The 23,746-nt window shown below is 43.3% G+C and overlaps 1 protein-coding gene across 1 annotated transcript in view; it reads left to right on the forward strand.

The window, feature by feature from the left end:
• LOC109887057 (ubiquitin-like modifier-activating enzyme 6) overlaps positions 1 to 23,746 on the forward strand; it is a 70,752-nt gene that overhangs the window by 23,881 nt on the left and 23,125 nt on the right. Inside the window, 5 exon segments of the mRNA XM_031821530.1 lie at positions 3,348 to 3,428; positions 4,596 to 4,724; positions 4,830 to 4,881; positions 5,969 to 6,032; positions 10,797 to 10,866. Coding sequence (XP_031677390.1) covers positions 3,348 to 3,428; positions 4,596 to 4,724; positions 4,830 to 4,881; positions 5,969 to 6,032; positions 10,797 to 10,866 — 396 coding nt within the window.

A 23,746-nucleotide genomic window follows, 5' to 3' on the forward strand; every position in this document is an offset into this window, starting at 1 on the left:
TACCCCCGAGCCATAAGACTGCTGAAACAGCTTCTACCGGCCGAGCATAAGACTGCTGAACAGCTTCTACCCCGAGCCATAAGACTGCTGAACAGCTTCTACCCCGAGCCATAAGACTGCTGAACAGCTTCTACCCCCGAGCCATAAGACTGCTGAACAGCTTCTACCCAGAGCCATAAGACTGCTGAACAGCTTTCTACCCCGAGCCATAAGACTGCTGAACAGCTTCTACCCCAGAGCCATAAGACTGCCTGAACAGCTTCTACCCCGAGCCATAAGACTGCTGAACAGCTTCTACCCCCGAGCCATAAAGACTGCTGAACAGCTTCTACCCCCCGAGCCCATAAGACTGCTGAACAGCTTCTACCCCCGAGCCATAAGACTGCTGAACAGCTTCTACCCCCGAGCCATAAGACTGCTGAACAGCTTCTACCCCGAGCCATAAGACTGCTGAACAGCTTCTACCCCCCGAGCCATAAGACTGCTGAACAGCTTCTACCCCCGAGCCATAAGACTGCTGAACAGCTTCTACCCCCGAGCCATAAGACTGCTGAACAGCTTCTACCCCCGAGCCATAGACTGTGAACAGCTTCTACCCCCCGAGCCATAAGACTGCTGAACAGCTTCTACCCCGAGCCATAAGACTGCTGAACAGCTTCTACCCCGAGCCATAAGACTGCTGAACAGCTTCTACCCCCGAGCCATAAGACTGCTGAACAGCTTCTACCCCCGAGCCATAAGACTGCTGAACAGCTTCTACCCCCGAGCCATAAGACTGCTGACAGCTTCTACCCCCGAGCCATAAGACTGCTGAACAGCTTCTACCCCCGAGCCATAAGACTGCTGAACAGCTTCTACCCCCCGAGCCATAAGACTGCTGAACAGCTTCTACCCCCCGAGCATAAGACTGCTGAACAGCTTCTACCCCCCGAGCCATAAGACTGCTGAACAGCTTCTACCCCCCGAAGCCATAAGACTGCTGAACAGCTTCTACCCCGAGCCATAAGACTGCTGAACAGCTTCTACCCCAGAGCCATAAGATGCTGAACAGCTTCTACTCCCGAGCCATAAGACTGCTGAACAGCTTCTACCCCCGAGCATAAGACTGCCTGAACAGCTTCTACCCCCGAGCCATAAGACTGCTGAACAGCTTCTACCCCCGAGCCATAAGACTGCTGAACAGCTTCTACCCCCCGAGCCATAAGACTGCTGAACAGCTTCTACCCCCCGAGCCATAAGACTGCCTGAACAGCTTCTACCCCCCGAGCCATAAGACTGCTGAACAGCTATCTACCCCCCCGGGAAAGGGCCCCCAATAAGGACTGCTGAACGCTTCTACCCCCGAGCCATAAGACTGCTGAACAGCTTCTACCCCGAGCCATAAGACTGCTGAACAGCTTCTACCCCCGAGCCATAAGACTGCTGAACAGCTTCTACCCCCGAGCCATAAGACTGCTGAACAGCTTCTACCCCGAGCCATAAGACTGCTGAACAGCTTCTACCCCCCGAGCCATAAGACTGCTGAACAGCTTCTACCCCGAGCCATAAGACTGCTGAACAGCTTCTACCCCCGAGCCATAACTGCTGAACGCTTCTACCCCCGAGCCATAAGACTGCTGAACAGCTTCTACCCCGAGCCATAAGACTGCTGAACATGCTTCTACCCCCCGAGCCATAAGACTGCTGAACGCTTCTACCCCCGAGCCATTAAGACTGCTGAACAGCCTTCTACCCCCCGAGCCATAAGACTGCTGAACAGCTTCTACCCCCGAGCCATAAGACTGCTGAACAGCTTCTACCCCCGAGCCATAAGACTGCTGAACAGCTTCTACCCCCGAGCCATAAGACTGCTGAACAGCTTCTACCCCCGAGCCATAAGACTGCTGAACAGCTTCTACCCCCGAGCCATAAGACTGCTGAACAGCTTCTACCCCCGAGCCATAAGACTGCTGAACAGCTTCTACCCCCGAGCCATAAGACTGCTGAACAGCTTCTACCCCGAGCCATAAGACTGCTGAACAGCTTCTACCCCCGAGCCATAAGACTGCTGAACAGCTTCTACACCCCGAGCCATAAGACTGCTGAACAGCTTCTACCCCCGTGCCATAAGACTGCTGAACAGCTCTACCCCCCGACCATAAGACTGCTGAACAGCTTCTACCCCGAGCCATAAGACTGCTGAACAGCTTCTACCCCCGAGCCATAAGACTGCTGAACAGCTTCTACCCCCCGAGCCATAAGACTGCTGAACAGCTTCTACCCCGAGCCATAAGACTGCTGAAACAGCTTCTACCCCCCGAGCCCATAAGGACTGCTGAACAGCTTCTACCCCCGAGCCATAAGACTGCTGAACAGCTTCTACCCCCCGAGCCATAAGACTGCTGAACAGCTTCTACCCACGAGCCATAAGACTGCTGAACAGCTTCTACCCCCCGAGCCATAAGACTGCCTGAACAGCTTCTACCCCCGAGCCATAAGACTGCTGAACAGCTTCTACCCCAGAGCCATAAGACTGCTGAACAGCTTCTACCCCCGAGCCATAAGACTGCTGAACAGCTTCTACCCCCGAGCCATAAGACTGCTGAACAGCTTCTACCCCCCGAGCCATAAGACTGCTGAACTATTATTTAAATGGCCACCCGAACTATTTACACATGTTTGTACACTGCCGCTACTCACTGTTTATTATCTATGCATAGTCACTTTACCCCTACCTACATGTACAAATTACCTCGACTAACCCGTACCCCCGCACATTGATTCGGTGCCGGTACCTCCTGTATACTGCCTCATTATTATTATTTAGTGTTACTTTTTATTCAAATTTTTTTTTTAACTTTTGTTTATTTAGTAAATATTTTCTTAATTCTATTTCTTGAACTGCATTGTTGGTTAGGGGCTTCTGAGTAAGTATTACATGATACCTGTTGTATTTGGCGCACTTGATAAATATTTGATTTTCATTTGTTGTGTCTCTCTCTCTCTCCATTTCCTTCTGTCTCTCTCACTCTCTCTTTCTCTCCTCTCACTCTCTCTCACTCTCTCTTTCTCTCCTCTCACTCTCTCTCCCTTTCCATCTTTCTCTCTCTCTCTCTCCATCGTTCTCTCTCACTCTCTCTTTCTCTCCTCTCTCTCTCCCTTTCCATCTTTCTTTCTCACTCTCTCTCTTTCTTTCTCTCTCTCTCTCTCCATCGTTCTCTCTCACTCTCTCTTTCTCCATCTCTCCCTTTCCTTTTGTCTCTCTCTCTTTCTTTCTCTCCCTCTGTCTCTCTACTCTCTCCTTCTGTCTCTCTCTCTTTCTTTCTCTCCCTCTCTCTCCGTCTCTCCCTCTGTCTCTCTGTCTGTAGTTTGAGAGTGCGTTTGCCCACAAGCCCACCATCTATAATATGTTTTGGCAGACCCACTCCTCAGCAGAAGCCGTGCTACAGGTAGGAACAGCTTCTTCTCATGACTCGGGTTGCAAAGTTCCCATAACTTTCCCTAAATGTTCAGCTTTTTCCAGAAATCCTGGTAAATTAACACTGAGGTGTGGGACAGACAGTAACAAACAGTAAATTAACACTGAGGTGTGGGAAGACAGTAAATTAACACTGAGGTGTGGGACAGACAGTAAATTAACACTGAGGTGTGGGACAGACAGTAAATTAACACTGAGGTGTGGGACAGACAGTAACAGACAGTAAATTAACACTGAGGTGTGGAACAGACAGTAACAGACAGTCAATTAACACTGAGGTGTGGGACAGACAGTAAATGAACACTGAGGTGTGGGACAGACGTAACAGACAGTCAATTAACACTGAGGTGTGGGACAGACGGTAACAGACAGTAAATTAACACTGAGGTGTGGGACGTTATCAGACAGTAAATTAACACTGAGGTGTGGGACAGACAGTAAATGAACACTGAGGTGTGGGACAGACGTAACAGACAGTCAATTAACACTGAGGTGTGGGACAGACGGTAACAGACAGTAAATTAACACTGAGGTGTGGGACGTTATCAGACAGTAAATTAACACTGAGGTGTGGGACAGACAGTAAATTAACACTGAGGTGTGGGACAGACAGTAACAGACAGTAAATTAACACTGAGGTGTGGGACAGACGGTAACAGACAGTAAATTAACACTGAGGTGTGAGACAGACAGTAACAGACAGTAAATTAACACTGAGGTGTGGAACAGACAGTAAATTAACACTGAGGTGTGGAACAGACAGTAACAGACAGTAAATTGACACTGAGGTGTGGGACAGACAGTAACAGACAGTAAATTAACACTGAGGTGTGGGAGACAGTAACAGACAGTAAATTAACACTGAGGTGTGTAACAGACAGTAAATTAACACTGAGGTGTGAGACAGACAGTAACAGACAGTAATTAACACTGAGGTGTGGGACAGACAGTAACACACAGTAAATTAACACTGAGGTGAGGGACAGACAGTAACAGACAGTAAATTAACACTGAGGTGTGGGACAGAGAGTAACAGACAGTAAATTAACACTGAGGGCCATTTGTTCATTATTATATATATTATTATATATTATGTGTGTGTGTGTGTGTGTGTGTGTGTGTGTGTGTGTGTGTGTAGAGGATGCAACAGAGGGAGACTCTGGAGGGGGCGTTCCAGGTCGTCAAGCTGCTGAGTCGACGGCCCAGCCAATGGGAACACTGTATCATCCTGGCACGCCTCAAATTCGACAAGTACTTCAAGAGAAAGGTAACGTTTACTTCCCACACACACACACACACACACACACACACACACACACACACACACACCATAACCTTGTTTCCGTGTGTGTGTGTGTGTGTTCTCATATAGGCTCTACAGCTGCTACACTCCTTTCCTCTGGACACTCGGTTAAAGGATGGCAGTGAGTATCTCTCTCTGTTGATGTTTTAGCATCTTTATGTCTATAGATAACCTGTTGCCGTCAATCCACACCCAAAACAAAGAGCTTGTAGCATCTTTATGTCTATAGATAACCTGTTGCCGTCAATCCACACCAAAACAAAGAGCTTGTAGCATCTTTATGTCTATAGATAACCTGTTGCCGTCAATCCACACCCAAAACAAAGAGCTTGTAGCACCTTTATGTCTATAGATAACCTGTTGCCGTCAATCCACACCCAAACAAAGAGCTTGTAGCATCTTTATGTCTATAGATAGCCTGTTGCCGTCAATCCACACCCAAAACAAAGAGCTTGTAGCATCTTTATGTCTATAGATATCCTGTTGCCGTCAATCCACACCCAAAACAAAGAGCTTGTAGCACCTTTATGTCTATAGATAACCTGTTGCCGTCAATCCACACCCAAAACAAAGAGCTTGTAGCATCTTTATGTCTATAGATAACCTGTTGCCGTCAATCCACACCCAAACAAAGAGCTTGTAGCATCTTTATGTCTATAGATAACCTGTTGCCGTCAATCCACACCCAAAACAAAGAGCTTGTAGCATCTTTATGTCTATAGATAACCTGTTGCCGTCAATCCACACCCAAAACAAAGAGCTTGTAACATCTTTAGTCTATAGATAACCTGTTGCCGTCAATCCACACCCAAAACAAAGAGCTTGTAGCACCTTTATGTCTATAGATAACCTGTTGCCGTCAATCCACACCCAAAACAAAGAGCTTGTAGCATCTTTATGTCTATAGATAACCTCTTGCCGTCAATCCACACCCAAAACAAAGAGCTTGTAGCATCTTTGTCTATAGATAACCTGTTGCCGTCAATCCACACCCAAACAAAGAGCTTTGTAGCATCTTTATGTCTATAGATAACCTGTTGCCGTCAATCCACACCCAAAACAAAGAGCTTGTAGCACCTTAATGTCTATAGATAACCTGTTGCCGTCAATCCACACCCAAAACAAAGAGCTTGTAGCATCTTTATGTCTATAGATAACCTGTTGCCATGATATTGTCCTGTCTTCTCATCTCTGTCCTTGTTCTGCAGGTTTATTCTGGCAGTCACCTAAACGACCCCCGTCTCCCATAGAGTTTGACCTGAAGGACACACTGTGAGTAGACCAACGATACTAGCTATACTGCTAGCTATACTAGCTATGATGCTAGCTATACTAATTATTCTAGCTATACTAGCTATACTGCTAGCTATACTAGCTATACTGCTAGCTATACTAGCTATGATGCTAGCTATACTAATTATTCTAGCTATACTAGCTATACTGCTAGCTATACTAGCAATACTGCTAGCTATGCTGCTAGCTATACTAGCTATGCTGCTAGCTATACTGCTAGCTATGCTGCTAGCTATACTGCTAGCTATCCTAGCTATACTGCTAGCTATACTGCTAGCTATGATTTTTACCATGTCAGCTCTGGGATTCGTTCCAGCAACCTTTCGGTTACTGGTCCAACGCTCTAACCACTAGACTACCTGCCGCCCCGAGAACCATCTAATGAGTGAACATGTAATTCATCTGAAACATTCTTAGGAGAGTTTGAAAATAACATGAATTTAGTTGTTGTTGACCCCTGCTCTACAGCCCTCTCTAGATTGACCTGTTGGTGACCCCTGACCTGTTGGTGACCCCTGCTCTACAGTCCTCTCTAGATTGACCTGTTGGTGACCCCTGCTCTACCTCTCTCTCTAGATTGACCTGGTGGTGACCCCTGCTCTACAGCCCTCTCTAGATTGACCTGTTGGTGACCCCTGACCTGTTGGTGACCCCTGCTCTACCTCTCTCTCTAGATTGACCTGTTGGTGACCCCTGACCTGTTGGTGACCCCTGCTCTACCTCTCTCTCTAGATTGACCTGTTGGTGACTCCTGCTCTACACCTCTCTAGATTGACCTGTTGCTGACCCCTGACTTGTTGGTGACCCCTGCTCTACCTCTCTCTCTTGATTGACCTGTTGGTGACCCCTGACCTGTTGGTGACCCCTGCTCTACCTCTCTCTCTAGATTGACCTGGTGGTGACCCCTGCTCTACCTCTCTCTCTAGATTGACCTGGTGGTGACCCCTGATCTACACCTCTCTCTAGAATGACCTGTTGGTGACCCCTGCTCTACAGCCCCCACTAGATTGACCTGTTGGTGACCCCTGACCTGTTAGTGACCCCTGCTCTACCTCTCTCTCTAGATTGACCTGTTGGTGACCCCTGCTCTACCTCTCTCTCTAGATTGACCTGTTGGTGACCCCTGCTCTACAGCCCTCTCTAGATTGACCTGTTGGTGACCCCTGCTCTACAGCCCTCTCTAGATTGACCTGTTGGTGACCCCTGACCTGTTGGTGACCCCTGCTCTACCTCTCTCTCTAGATTGACCTGTTGGTGACCCCTGACCTGTTGGTGACCCCTGCTCTACCTCTCTCTCTAGATTGACCTGTTGGTGACCCCTGCTCTACAGCCCTCTCTAGATTGACCTGTTGGTGACCCCTGACCTGTTGGTGACCCCTGCTCTAACTCTCTCTCTAGATTGACCTGTTGGTGACCCCTGACCTGTTGGTGACCCCTGCTCTACAGCCCTCTCTAGATCGACCTGTTGGTGACCCCTGCTCTACAGCCCTCTCTAGATTGACCTGTTGGTGACCCCTGCTCTACAGCCCTCTCTAGATTGACCTGTTGGTGACCCCTGCTCTACAGTCCTCTCTAGATTGACCTGTTGGTGACCCCTGCTCTACAGCCCTCTCTAGATTGACCTGTTGGTGACCCCTGACCTGTTGGTGACCCCTGCTCTACAGTCCTCTCTAGATTGACCTGTTGGTGACCCCTGCTCTACCTCTCTCTCTAGATTGACCTGGTGGTGACCCTGCTCTACAGCCCTCTCTAGATTGACCTGTTGGTGACCCCTGACCTGTTGGTGACCCCTGCTCTACCTCTCTCTCTAGATTGACCTGTTGGTGACCCCTGACCTGTTGGTGACCCCTGCTCTACCTCTCTCTCTAGATTGACCTGTTGGTGACTCCTGCTCTACACCTCTCTAGATTGACCTGTTGCTGACCCCTGACTTGTTGGTGACCCCTGCTCTACCTCTCTCTCTTGATTGACCTGTTGGTGACCCCTGACCTGTTGGTGACCCCTGCTCTACCTCTCTCTCTAGATTGACCTGGTGGTGACCCCTGCTCTACCTCTCTCTCTAGATTGACCTGGTGGTGACCCCTGATCTACACCTCTCTCTAGAATGACCTGTTGGTGACCCCTGCTCTACAGCCCCCACTAGATTGACCTGTTGGTGACCCCTGACCTGTTAGTGACCCCTGCTCTACCTCTCTCTCTAGATTGACCTGTTGGTGACCCCTGCTCTACCTCTCTCTCTAGATTGACCTGTTGGTGACCCTGCTCTACAGCCCTCTCTAGATTGACCTGTTGGTGACCCCTGCTCTACAGCCCTCTCCTAGATTGACCTGTTGGTGACCCCTGACCTGTTGGTGACCCCTGCTCTACCTCTCTCTCTAGATTGACCTGTTGGTGAACCCCTGACCTGTTGGTGACCCCTGCTCTACCTCTCTCTCTAGATTGACCTGTTGGTGACCCCTGCTCTACAGCCCTCTCTAGATTGACCTGTTGGTGACCCCTGACCTGTTGGTGACCCCTGCTCTAACTCTCTCTCTAGATTGACCTGTTGGTGACCCCCTGACCTGTTGGTGACCCCTGCTCTACCTCTCTCTCTAGATTGACCTGTTGGTGACCCCTGCTCTACAGCCCTCTCTAGATCGACCTGTTGGTGACCCCTGCTCTACAGCCCTCTCTAGATTGACCTGTTGGTGACCCCTGCTCTACAGCACTCTCTAGATTGACCTGTTGGTGACCCCTGCTCTACCTCTCTCTCTAGATTGACCTGGTGGTGACCCCTGCTCTACAGCCCTCACTAGATTGACCTGTTGGTGACCCCTGACCTGTTGGTGACCCCTGCTCTACCTCTCTCTCTAGATTGACCTGGTGGTGACCCCTGCTCTACCTCTCTCTCTAGATTGACCTGTTGGTGACCCCTGACCTGTTGGTGACCCCTACTCTACAGCCCTCTCTAGATTGACCTGTTGGTGACCCCTGACCTGTTGGTGACCCCTACTCTACAGCCCTCTCTAGATTGACCTGTTGGTGACCCCTGACCTGTTGGTGACCCCTACTCTACAGCCCTCACTAGATTGACCTGTTGGTGACCCCTGACCTGTTGGTGACCCCTGCTCTACCTCTCTCTCTAGATTGACCTGGTGGTGACTCCTGCTCTACACCTCTCTCTAGATTGACCTGTTGGTGACCCCTGACCTGTTTGTGACCCCTGCTCTACCTCTCTCTCTAGATTGACCTGTTGGTGACCCCTGACCTGTTGGTGACCCCTGCTCTACCTCTCTCTCTAGATTGACCTGGTGGTGACCCCTGCTCTACCGCTCTCTCTAGATTGACCTGGTGGTGACCCCTGATCTACACCTCTCTCTAGAATGACCTGTTGGTGACCCCTGCTCTACAGCCCTCACTAGATTGACCTGTTGGTGACCCCTGACCTGTTAGTGACCCCTGCTCTACCTCTCTCTCTAGATTGGACCTGTTGGTGACCCCTGCTCTACCTCTCTCTCTAGATTGACCTGTTGGTGACCCCTGCTCTACAGCCCTCTCTAGATTGACCTGTTGGTGACCCCTGCTCTACAGCCCTCTCTAGATTGACCTGTTGGTGACCCCTGACCTGTTGGTGACCCCCTGCTCTACCTCTCTCTCTCTAGATTGACCTGTTGGTGACCCTGACCTGTTGGTGACCCCTGCTCTACCTCTCTCTCTAGATTGACCTGTTGGTGACCCCTGCTCTACAGCCCTCTCTAGATTGACCTGTTGGTGACCCCTGACCTGTTGGTGACCCCTGCTCTAACTCTCTCTCTAGATTGACCTGTTGGTGACCCCTGACCTGTTGGTGACCCCTGCTCTACCTCTCTCTCTAGATTGACCTGTTGGCGACCCCTGCTCTACAGCCCTCTCTAGATCGACCTGTTGGTGACCCCTGCTCTACAGCCCTCTCTAGATTGACCTGTTGGTGACCCCTGCTCTACAGCCCTCTCTAGATTGACCTGTTGGTGACCCCTGCTCTTCAGTCCTCTCTAGATTGACCTGTTGGTGACCCCTGCTCTACAGCCCTCTCTAGATTGACCTGTTGGTGACCCCTGCTCTACCTCTCTCTCTAGATTGACCTGGTGGTGACCCCTGCTCTACAGCCCTCACTAGATTGACCTGTTGGTGACCCCTGACCTGTTGGTGACCCCTGCTCTACCTCTCTCTCTAGATTGACCTGGTGGTGACCCCTGCTCTACCTCTCTCTCTAGATTGACCTGTTGGTGACCCCTGACCTGTTGGTGACCCCTACTCTACAGCCCTCTCTAGATTGACCTGTTGGTGACCCCTGACCTGTTGGTGACCCCTACTCTACAGCCCTCACTAGATTGACCTGTTGGTGACCCCTGACCTGTTGGTGACCCCTGCTCTACCTCTCTCTCTAGATTGACCTGGTGGTGACCCCCTGCTCTACAGCCCTCTCTAGATTGACCTGTTGGTGACCCCTGACCTGTTGGTGACCCCTGCTCTACCTCTCTCTCTAGATTGACCTGTTGGTGACCCCTGACCTGTTGGTGACCCCTGCTCTACCTCTCTCTCTAGATTGACCTGTTGGTGACCCCTGCTCTACAGCCCTCTCTAGATCGACCTGTTGGTGACCCCTGCTCTACCTCTCTCTCTAGATTGACCTGTTGGTGACCCCTGACCTGTTGGTGACCTCCCATTTTCTCCCCCTTCTTTTCGTTATTTCTAACTCTCATTTCCCTCTGTGTTTCCCATCAGGCACTTCAGTTTTGTCGTGAGCGCAGCTCGGCTTTATGCTGAAATCTACAACATCCCCTACTCAGAGAAGGTACACACACACACACACACACACACACACACATTCTCTCTATATCTCTATATCCCTATATATATCTCTGACTATCTCTCTATTTCGCTATCTCTCCATTTCACCATCTCTCTATTTCACTGTCTCACTACCTCTTTCACTCTCTCTATTTCACCATCTCTCTCTTTCAATATCTCTCTTTCAATATCTCTCTATTTCACTATCTCACTACCTTTCTATATCTCTATATCTCTATCTCTCCACTGTATAGAGTATGAATCAGTTACTAGTAGAGCTGGGTATTACCAGAGACCATACCATATTATCACCATACTGAGACCTCACCATACCATATTATCACCATACTGAGACCTCACCATACCATATTATCACCATACTGAGACCTCACCATACCATATTATCACCATACTGAGACCTCACCATACCATATTATCACCATACCATATTATCACCATACTGAGACCTCACCATACCATATTATCACCATACTGAGACCTCACCATACCATATTATCACCATACTGAGACCTCACCATACCATATTATCACCATACTGAGACCTCACCATACCATATTATCACCATACTGAGACCTCACCATACCATATTATCACCATACTGAGACCTCACCATACCATATTATGACCATACTGAGACCTCACCATACCATATTATGACCATACTGAGACCTCACCATACCATATTATCACCATACTGAGACCTCACCATACCATATTATCACCATACTGAGACCTCACCATACCATATTATCACCATACCATATTACCACCATACTGAGACCTCACCATACCATATTATCACCATACTGAGAGACCTCACCATACCATATTACCACCATACTGAGACCTCACCATACCATATTATCACCATACTGAGACCTCACCATACCATATTACCACCATACTGAGACCTCACCATACCATATTATCACCATACTGAGACCTCACCATACCATATTATCACCATACTGAGACCTCAACATACCATATTATCACCATACTGAGACCTCACCATACCATATTATCACCATACTGAGACCTCACCATACCATATTATCACCATACTGAGACCTCACCATACCATATTATCACCATACTGAGACCTCACCATACCATATTATCACCATACTGAGACCTCACCATACCATATTATCACCATACTGAGACCTCACCATACCATATTATCACCATACTGAGAGACCTCACCATACCATATTATCACCATACTGAGACCTCACCATACCATATTATCACCATACCATATTATCACCATACTGAGACCTCACCATACCATATTATCACCATACTGAGACCTCACCATACCATATTATCACCATACTGAGACCTCACCATACCATATTATCACCATACTGAGACCTCACCATACCATATTATCACCATACTGAGAGACCATACCATATTATCACCATACTGAGAGACCTCACCATACCATATTATCACCATACTGAGAGACCTCACCATACCATATTACCACCATACTGAGACCTCACCATACCATATTATCACCATACCATATTACCACCATACCATATTATCACCATACTGAGACCTCACCATACCATATTACCACCATACCATATTATCACCATACTGAGAGACCTCACCATACCATATTATCACCATACTGAGACCTCACCATACCATATTATCACCATACTGAGACCTCACCATACCATATTACCACCATACCATATTACCACCATACTGAGAGACCTCACCATACCATATTATCACCATACTGAGACCTCACCATACCATATTATCACCATACTGAGACCTCACCATACCATATTACCACCATACCATATTATCACCATACCATATTACCACCATACCATATTATCACCATACCATATTATCACCATACTGTATTATCACCATACTGAGACCTCACCATACCATATTATCACCATACTGAGACCTCACCATACCATATTATCACCATACTGAGACCTCACCATACCATATTACCACCATACCATATTATCACCATACCATATTACCACCATACCATATTATCACCATACCATACTATCACCATACCATATTATCACCATACTGAGACCTCACCATACCATATTATCACCATACTGAGAGACCTCACCATACCATATTATCACCATACCATATTATCACCATACCATATTACCACCATACCATATTATCACCATACCATATTATCACCATACTGAGACCTCACCATACCATATTATCACCATACCATATTATCACCATACCATATTATCACCATACCATATTACCACCATATTACCACCATACCATATTATCACCATATTATCACCATACCATATTATCAACATACCATATTATCACCATATTATCACCATACCATATTACCACCATATTACCACCATACCATATTATCACCATATTACCACCATACCATATTATCAACATACCATATTATCACCATATTACCACCATACCATATTATCACCATACCATATTATCACCATATTACCACCATACCATATTATCACCACACCGTATTATCACCATATTACCACCATACCATATTATCACCATACCATATTATCACCATATTACCACCATATTACCACCATACCATATTACCACCATATTACCACCATACCATATTATCAACATACCATATTATCACCATACCATATTATCACCATACCATATTATCAACATACTATATCATCACCATACCATATTATCACCATACTGAGACCTCACCATACCATATTACCACCATACCATATTATCACCATACCATATTACCACCATACCATATTACTATATCATCACCATACCATATTATCACCATACCATATTACCACCACCATACCATATTATCACCATACCATATTACCACCATACCATATTACCACCATACCATATTATCACCATACCATATTACCACCATACCATATTACTATATCATCACCATACCATATTACCACCATACCATATTACTATATCATCACCATACCATATTATCACCATACCATATTATCACCATACCATACCATATTATCACCATACCATATTACCACCATACCCATATTACTATATCATCACCATACCATATTATCACCATACCATATTACCACCACCATACCATATTACCACCATACCATATTACCACCATACCATATTACCACCATACCATATTATCACCATACCATATTACCACCATACCATATTACTATATCATCACCATACCATATTACCACCATACCATATTACTATATCATCACCATACCATATTATCACCATACCATACCATATTATCACCATACCATATTATCACCATACCATATTATCACCATACCATATTATCACCATACCATATTATCACCATACCATATTATCACCATACCATATTATCACCATACCATATTATCACCATACTGAGAGACCTCACCTCACCATACCATATTATCACCATACTGAGAGACCTCACCATACCATATTATCACCATACCATATTATCACCATACTGAGAGACCATACCATATTATCACCATACTATATTACCACCATACTATATTATCACCATATTATCACCAGGACCATATTATCACCATATTATCACCATACCATATTATCAACATACTATATCATCACCATACTATATTATCACCATACTGAGGGACCTCATCATACCATACTATATTATCACCATACTGAGACCTCACCATACCATATTACCACCATACCATATTATCACCATACTGAGAGACCTCACCATACCATATTATCACCATACTGAGACCTCACCATACCATATTATCACCATACTGAGACCTCACCATACCATATTACCACCATACCATATTACCACCATACTGAGAGACCTCACCATACCATATTATCACCATACTGAGACCTCACCATACCATATTATTACCATATTATCACCATACCATATTACCACCATACCATATTATCACCATACCATATTATCACCATACCGTATTATCACCATACTGAGACCTCACCATACCATATTATCACCATACTGAGACCTCTCCATACCATATTATCACCATACTGAGACCTCACCATACCATATTACCACCATACCATATTATCACCATACCATATTACCACCATACCATATTATCACCATACCATATTATCACCATACTGAGACCTCACCATACCATATTATCACCATACTGAGAGACCTCACCATACCATATTATCACCATACCATATTATCACCATACCATATTACCACCATACCATATTACCACCATACCATATTATCACCATACCATATTATCACCATACTGAGACCTCACCATACCATATTATCACCATACCATATTATCACCATACCATATTATCACCATACTGAGACCTCACCATACCATATTATCACCATACCATATTACCACCATATTACCACCATACCATATTACCACCATATTACCACCATACCATATTTTCAACATACTATATCATCACCATATTATCACCATACCATATTATCACCATATTATCACCATACCATATTATCAACATACCATATTATCACCATATTATCACCATACCATATTACCACCATATTACCACCATACCATATTATCACCATATTACCACCATACCATATTATCAACATACCATATTATCACCATATTACCACCATACCATATTATCACCATACCATATTATCACCATATTACCACCATACCATATTATCACCACACCGTATTATCACCATATTACCACCATACCATATTATCACCATACCATATTATCACCATATTACCACCATACCATATTACCACCATACCATATTATCAACATACCATATTATCACCATACCATATTATCACCATACCATATTATCAACATACTATATCATCACCATACCATATTATCACCATACTGAGACCTCACCATACCATATTACCACCATACCATATTATCACCATACCATATTACCACCATACCATATTACTATATCATCACCATACCATATTATCACCATACCATATTACCACCACCATACCATATTATCACCATACCATATTACCACCATACCATATTACCACCATACCATATTATCACCATACCATATTACCACCATACCATATTACTATATCATCACCATACCATATTACCACCATACCATATTACTATATCATCACCATACCATATTATCACCATACCATATTATCACCATACCATACCATATTATCACCATACCATATTATCACCATACCATATTATCACCATACCATATTATCACCATACCATATTATCACCATACTGAGAGACCTCACCTCACCATACCATATTATCACCATACTGAGGAGACCTCACCATACCATATTATCACCATACCATATTATCACCATACTGAGAGACCATACCATATTATCACCATACATATTACCACCATACTATATTATCACCATATTATCACCAGACCATATTATCACCATATTATCACCATACCATATTATCAACATACTATATCATCACCATACTATATTATCACCATACTGAGGGACCTCATCATACCATATTATCACCATACTATATTATCACCATACTGAGACCTCACCATACCATATTATCACCATACCATATTATCACCATACTGAGACCTCACCATACCATATTATCACCATACTGAGACCTCACCATACCATATTATCACCATACTGAGACCTCACCATACCATATTATCACCATACCATATTATCACCATACCATATTATCACCATACTATTATCACCATACCATATTATCACCATACCATATTACCACCATATTACCACCATACCATATTACCACCATATTACCACCATACCATATTATCAACATACTATATCATCACCATATTATCACCATATTATCACCATACCATATTATCAACATACCATATTATCACCATATTATCACCATACCATATTACCACCATATTACCACCATACCATATTATCACCATATTACCACCATACCATATTATCAACATACCATATTATCACCATATTACCACCATACTATATTATCACCATACCATATTATCACCATACCATATTATCACCATATTACCACCATACCATATTATCACCACACCGTATTATCACCATATTACCACCATACCATATTATCACCATACCATATTATCACCATATTACCACCATATTACCACCATACCATATTACCACCATATTACCACCATACCATATTATCAACATACCATATTATCACCATACCATATTATCACCATACCATACCATATTATCACCATACCATACCATATTATCACCATACCATATTATCACCATACCATATTATCGCCGTACCATATCACCATACCATATTATCACCATACCATATTATCACCATACCATATTATCACCGTACCATATTATCACCATACCATATTATCACCATACCATATTATCACCATACCATATCATCACCATACCATATTATCACCATACAATATTACCACCATACTGAGAGACCTCACCATACCATATTATCACCATACCATATTATCACCATACTGAGAGACCTCACCATACCATATTATCACCATACTGAGAGACCTCACCATACCATATTATCACCATACCATATTATCACCATACTGAGAGACCATACCATATTATCACCATTACTATATTACCACCATACTATATTATCACCATATTATCACCATACCATATTATCACCATATTATCACCATACCATATTATCAACATACTATATCATCACCATACTATATTATCACCATACTGAGGGACCTCATCATACCATATTATCACCATACTATATTATCACCATACCATATTATCACCATACCATATTATCACCATACTGAGACCTCACCATACCATATTACCACCATACCATATTATCACCATACCATATTACCACCATACCATATTATCACCATACTGAGACCTCACCATACCATATTACCACCATACCATATTATCACCATACCATATTACCACCATACCATATTACTATATCATCACCATACCATATTATCACCATACCATACCATATTATCACCATACCATATTATCACCATACCATATTATCACCATACTGAGAGACCTCACCATACCATATTATCACCATACTGAGAGACCTCACCTCACCATACCATATTATCACCATACTGAGAGACCTCACCTCACCATACCATATTATCACCATACCATATTATCACCATACTGAGAGACCATACCATATTACCACCATATTACCACCATACCATATTACCACCATATTACCACCATACCATATTATCAACATACTATATCATCACCATATTATCACCATACCATATTATCACCATATTATCACCATACCATATTATCAACATACCATATTATCACCATATTATCACCATACCATATTACCACCATATTACCACCATACCATATTATCACCATATTACCACCATACCATATTATCAACATACCATATTATCACCATATTACCACCATACTATATTATCACCATACCATATTATCACCATACCATATTATCACCATATTACCACCATACCATATTATCACCACACCGTATTATCACCATATTACCACCATACCATATTATCACCATACCATATTATCACCATATTACCACCATATTACCACCATACCATATTACCACCATATTACCACCATACCATATTATCAACATACCATATTATCACCATACCATATTATCACCATACCATATTATCACCATACCATACCATATTATCACCATACCATATTATCACCATACCATATTATCGCCGTACCATATCACCATACCATATTATCACCATACCATATTATCACCATACCATATTATCACCGTACCATATTATCACCATACCATATTATCACCATACCATATTATCACCATACCATATCATCACCATACCATATTATCACCATACCATATTACCACCATACCATATTATCACCATACCATATTATCACCATACTGAGAGACCTCACCATACCATATTATCACCATACTGAGAGACCTCACCATACCATATTATCACCATACCATATTATCACCATACTGAGAGACCATACCATATTATCACCATACTATATTACCACCATACTATATTATCACCATATTATCACCATACCATATTATCACCATATTATCACCATACCATATTATCAACATACTATATCATCACCATACTATATTATCACCATACTGAGGGACCTCATCATACCATATTATCACCATACTATATTATCACCATACCATATTATCACCATACCATATTATCACCATACTGAGACCTCACCATACCATATTACCCACCATACCATATTATCACCATACCATATTACCACCATACCATATTATCACCATACTGAGACCTCACCATACCATATTACCACCATACCATATTATCACCATACCATATTACCACCATACCATATTACTATATCATCACCATACCATATTATCACCATACCATACCATATTATCACCATACCATATTATCACCATACCATATTATCACCATACTGAGAGACCTCACCATACCATATTATCACCATACTGAGAGACCTCACCTCACCATACCATATTATCACCATACTGAGAGACCTCACCTCACCATACCATATTATCACCATACCATATTATCACCATACTGAGAGACCATACCATATTACCACCATATTACCACCATACCATATTACCACCATATTACCACCATACCATATTATCAACATACTATATCATCACCATATTATCACCATACCATATTATCACCATATTATCACCATACCATATTATCAACATACCATATTATCACCATATTATCACCATACCATATTACCACCATATTACCACCATACCATATTATCACCATATTACCACCATACCATATTATCAACATACCATATTATCACCATATTACCACCATACTATATTATCACCATACCATATTATCACCATACCATATTATCACCATATTACCACCATACCATATTATCACCACACCGTATTATCACCATATTACCACCATACCATATTATCACCATACCATATTATCACCATATTACCACCATATTACCACCATACCATATTACCACCATATTACCACCATACCATATTATCAACATACCATATTATCACCATACCATATTATCACCATACCATATTATCACCATACCATACCATATTATCACCATACCATATTATCACCATACCATATTATCGCCGTACCATATCACCATACCATATTATCACCATACCATATTATCACCATACCATATTATCACCGTACCATATTATCACCATACCATATTATCACCATACCATATTATCACCATACCATATCATCACCATACCATATTATCACCATACCATATTACCACCATACCATATTATCACCATACCATATTATCACCATACTGAGAGACCTCACCATACCATATTATCACCATACTGAGAGACCTCACCATACCATATTATCACCATACCATATTATCACCATACTGAGAGACCATACCATATTATCACCATACTATATTACCACCATACTATATTATCACCATATTATCACCATACCATATTATCACCATATTATCACCATACCATATTATCAACATACTATATCATCACCATACTATATTATCACCATACTGAGGGACCTCATCATACCATATTATCACCATACTATATTATCACCATACCATATTATCACCATACCATATTATCACCATACTGAGACCTCACCATACCATATTACCACCATACCATATTATCACCATACCATATTACCACCATACCATATTATCACCATACTGAGACCTCACCATACCATATTACCACCATACCATATTATCACCATACCATATTACCACCATACCATATTACTATATCATCACCATACCATATTATCACCATACCATACCATATTATCACCATACCATATTATCACCATACCATATTATCACCATACTGAGAGACCTCACCATACCATATTATCACCATACTGAGAGACCTCACCTCACCATACCATATTATCACCATACTGAGAGACCTCACCTCACCATACCATATTATCACCATACCATATTATCACCATACTGAGAGACCATACCATATTATCACCATACTATATTACCACCGTACTATATTATCACCATACTATATTATCACCATACCATATTACCACCATACCATATTATCACCATACCATATTACCACCATACCATATTACCACCATACCATATTATCACCATACCATATTATCACCATACCATATTATCACCGTACCATATTATCACCATACCATATTATCACCATACCATATCATCACCATACCATATTATCACCATACCATATTATCACCATACCATATTATCACCATACCATATTATCACCATACTGAGAGACCATACCATATTATCACCATACTATATTACCACCATACTATATTATCACCATATTATCACCATACCATATTATCAACATACTATATCATCACCATACTATATTATCACCATACTGAGGGACCTCATCATACCATATTATCACCATACTATATTCTCACCATACCATATTATCACCATACTGAGACCTCACCATACCATATTACCACCATACCATATTATCACCATACCATATTACCACCATACCATATTATCACCATACTGAGACCTCACCATACCATATTACCACCATACCATATTATCACCATACCATATTACCACCATACCATATTACTATATCATCACCATACCATATTATCACCATACCATACCATATTATCACCATACCATATTATCACCATACCATATTATCACCATACTGAGAGACCTCACCTCACCATACCATATTATCACCATACTGAGAGACCTCACCTCACCATACCATATTATCACCATACCATATTATCACCATACCATATTATCACCATACTGAGAGACCATACCATATTATCACCATACTATATTACCACCGTACTATATTATCACCATACTATATTATCACCATACCATATTACCACCATACCATATTACCACCATACCATATTACCACCATACCATATTACCACCATACCGTATTACCACCATGCCATATTATCACCATACCATATTACCATATTACCACCATGCCATATTACCACCATACCACATTATCACCATACGATATGTAATGAATTACCAGGGACCTCACCATACCACATTATTACCAGGGACCTCACCATACCACATTATAACCAGGGACCTCACCATACCACATTATCACCAGGGACCTCACCATACCACATTATAACCAGGGACCTCACCATACCACATTATCACCAGGGACCTCACCATACCACATTATCACCAGGGACCTCACCATACCACATTATCACCAGGGACCTCACCATACCACATTATCACCAGGGACCTCACCATACCACATTATAACCAGGGACCTCACCATACCACATTATCACCAGGGACCTCACCATACCACATTATAACCAGGGACCTCACCATACCACATTATCACCAGGGACCTCACCATACCACATTATTACCAGGGACCTCACCATACCACATTATCACCAGGGACCTCACCATACCATATGTAATGAATTACCAGGGACCTCACCATACCACATTATAACCAGGGACCTCACCATACCACATTATCACCAGGGACCTCACCATACCACATTATAACCAGGGACCTCACCATACCACATTATCACCAGGGACCTCACCATACCACATTATTACCAGGGACCTCACCATACCACATTATCACCAGGGACCTCACCATACCATATGTAATGAATTACCAGGGACCTCACCATACCACATTATAACCAGGGACCTCACCATACCACATTATCACCAGGGACCTCACCATACCACATTATAACCAGGGACCTCACCATACCACATTATCACCAGGGACCTCACCATACCACATTATAACCAGGGACCTCACCATACCACATTATAACCAGGGACCCCACCATACCACATTATAACCAGGGACCTCACCATACCACATTATAACCAGGGACCTCACCATACCACATTATAACCAGGGACCTCACCATACCACATTATCACCGGGGACCTCACCATACCACATTATCACTGGGGACCTCACCATACCACATTATCACCGGGGACCTCACCATACCACATTATCACCGGGGACCTCACCATACCACATTGTCACCGGGGACCTCACCATACCACATTATCGCCGGGGACCTCACCATTCCACATTATCGCCGGGGACCTCACCATACCACATTATCGCCGGGGACCTCACCATACCACATTGTCACCCGGGGACCTCACCATACCACATTATCGCCGGGGACCTCACCATTCCACATTATCGCCGGGGACCTCACCATACCACATTATCGCCGGGGACCTCACCATACCACATTATCGATCCCCCCCCCCTACCACATTATCGATTCCCCCCCCCCCTCTCTTCACTATCGATTCCCCCCCCTCTCTTCACTATCGATTTCCCCCCCCCCCTCTCTTCACTATCGATTTCCCCCCCCCTCTCTTCACTATCGATTTCCCCCCCCCCCCTCTCTTCACTATCGATTTCCCCCCCCCCTCTCTTCACTATCGATTTCCCCCCCCCCCTCTCTTCACTATCGATTTCCCCCCCCTCTCTTCACTATCGATTCCCCCCCCCCCCCCTCTCTTCACTATCGATCCCCCCCCCCTCTCTTCACTATCGATTCCCCCCCCCCCCTCTCTTCACTATCGATTCCCCCCCCCCCTCTCTTCACTATCGATTTCCCCCCCCTCTCTTCACTATCGATCCCACCCCTGCCCCTTCACTAGTAACTAGGTTGTCCTTC

This window comes from Oncorhynchus kisutch, unplaced genomic scaffold (genome assembly GCF_002021735.2).
Source record: "Oncorhynchus kisutch isolate 150728-3 unplaced genomic scaffold, Okis_V2 scaffold3990, whole genome shotgun sequence".
Classification (NCBI taxonomy): Eukaryota; Metazoa; Chordata; class Actinopteri; order Salmoniformes; family Salmonidae; genus Oncorhynchus; species Oncorhynchus kisutch.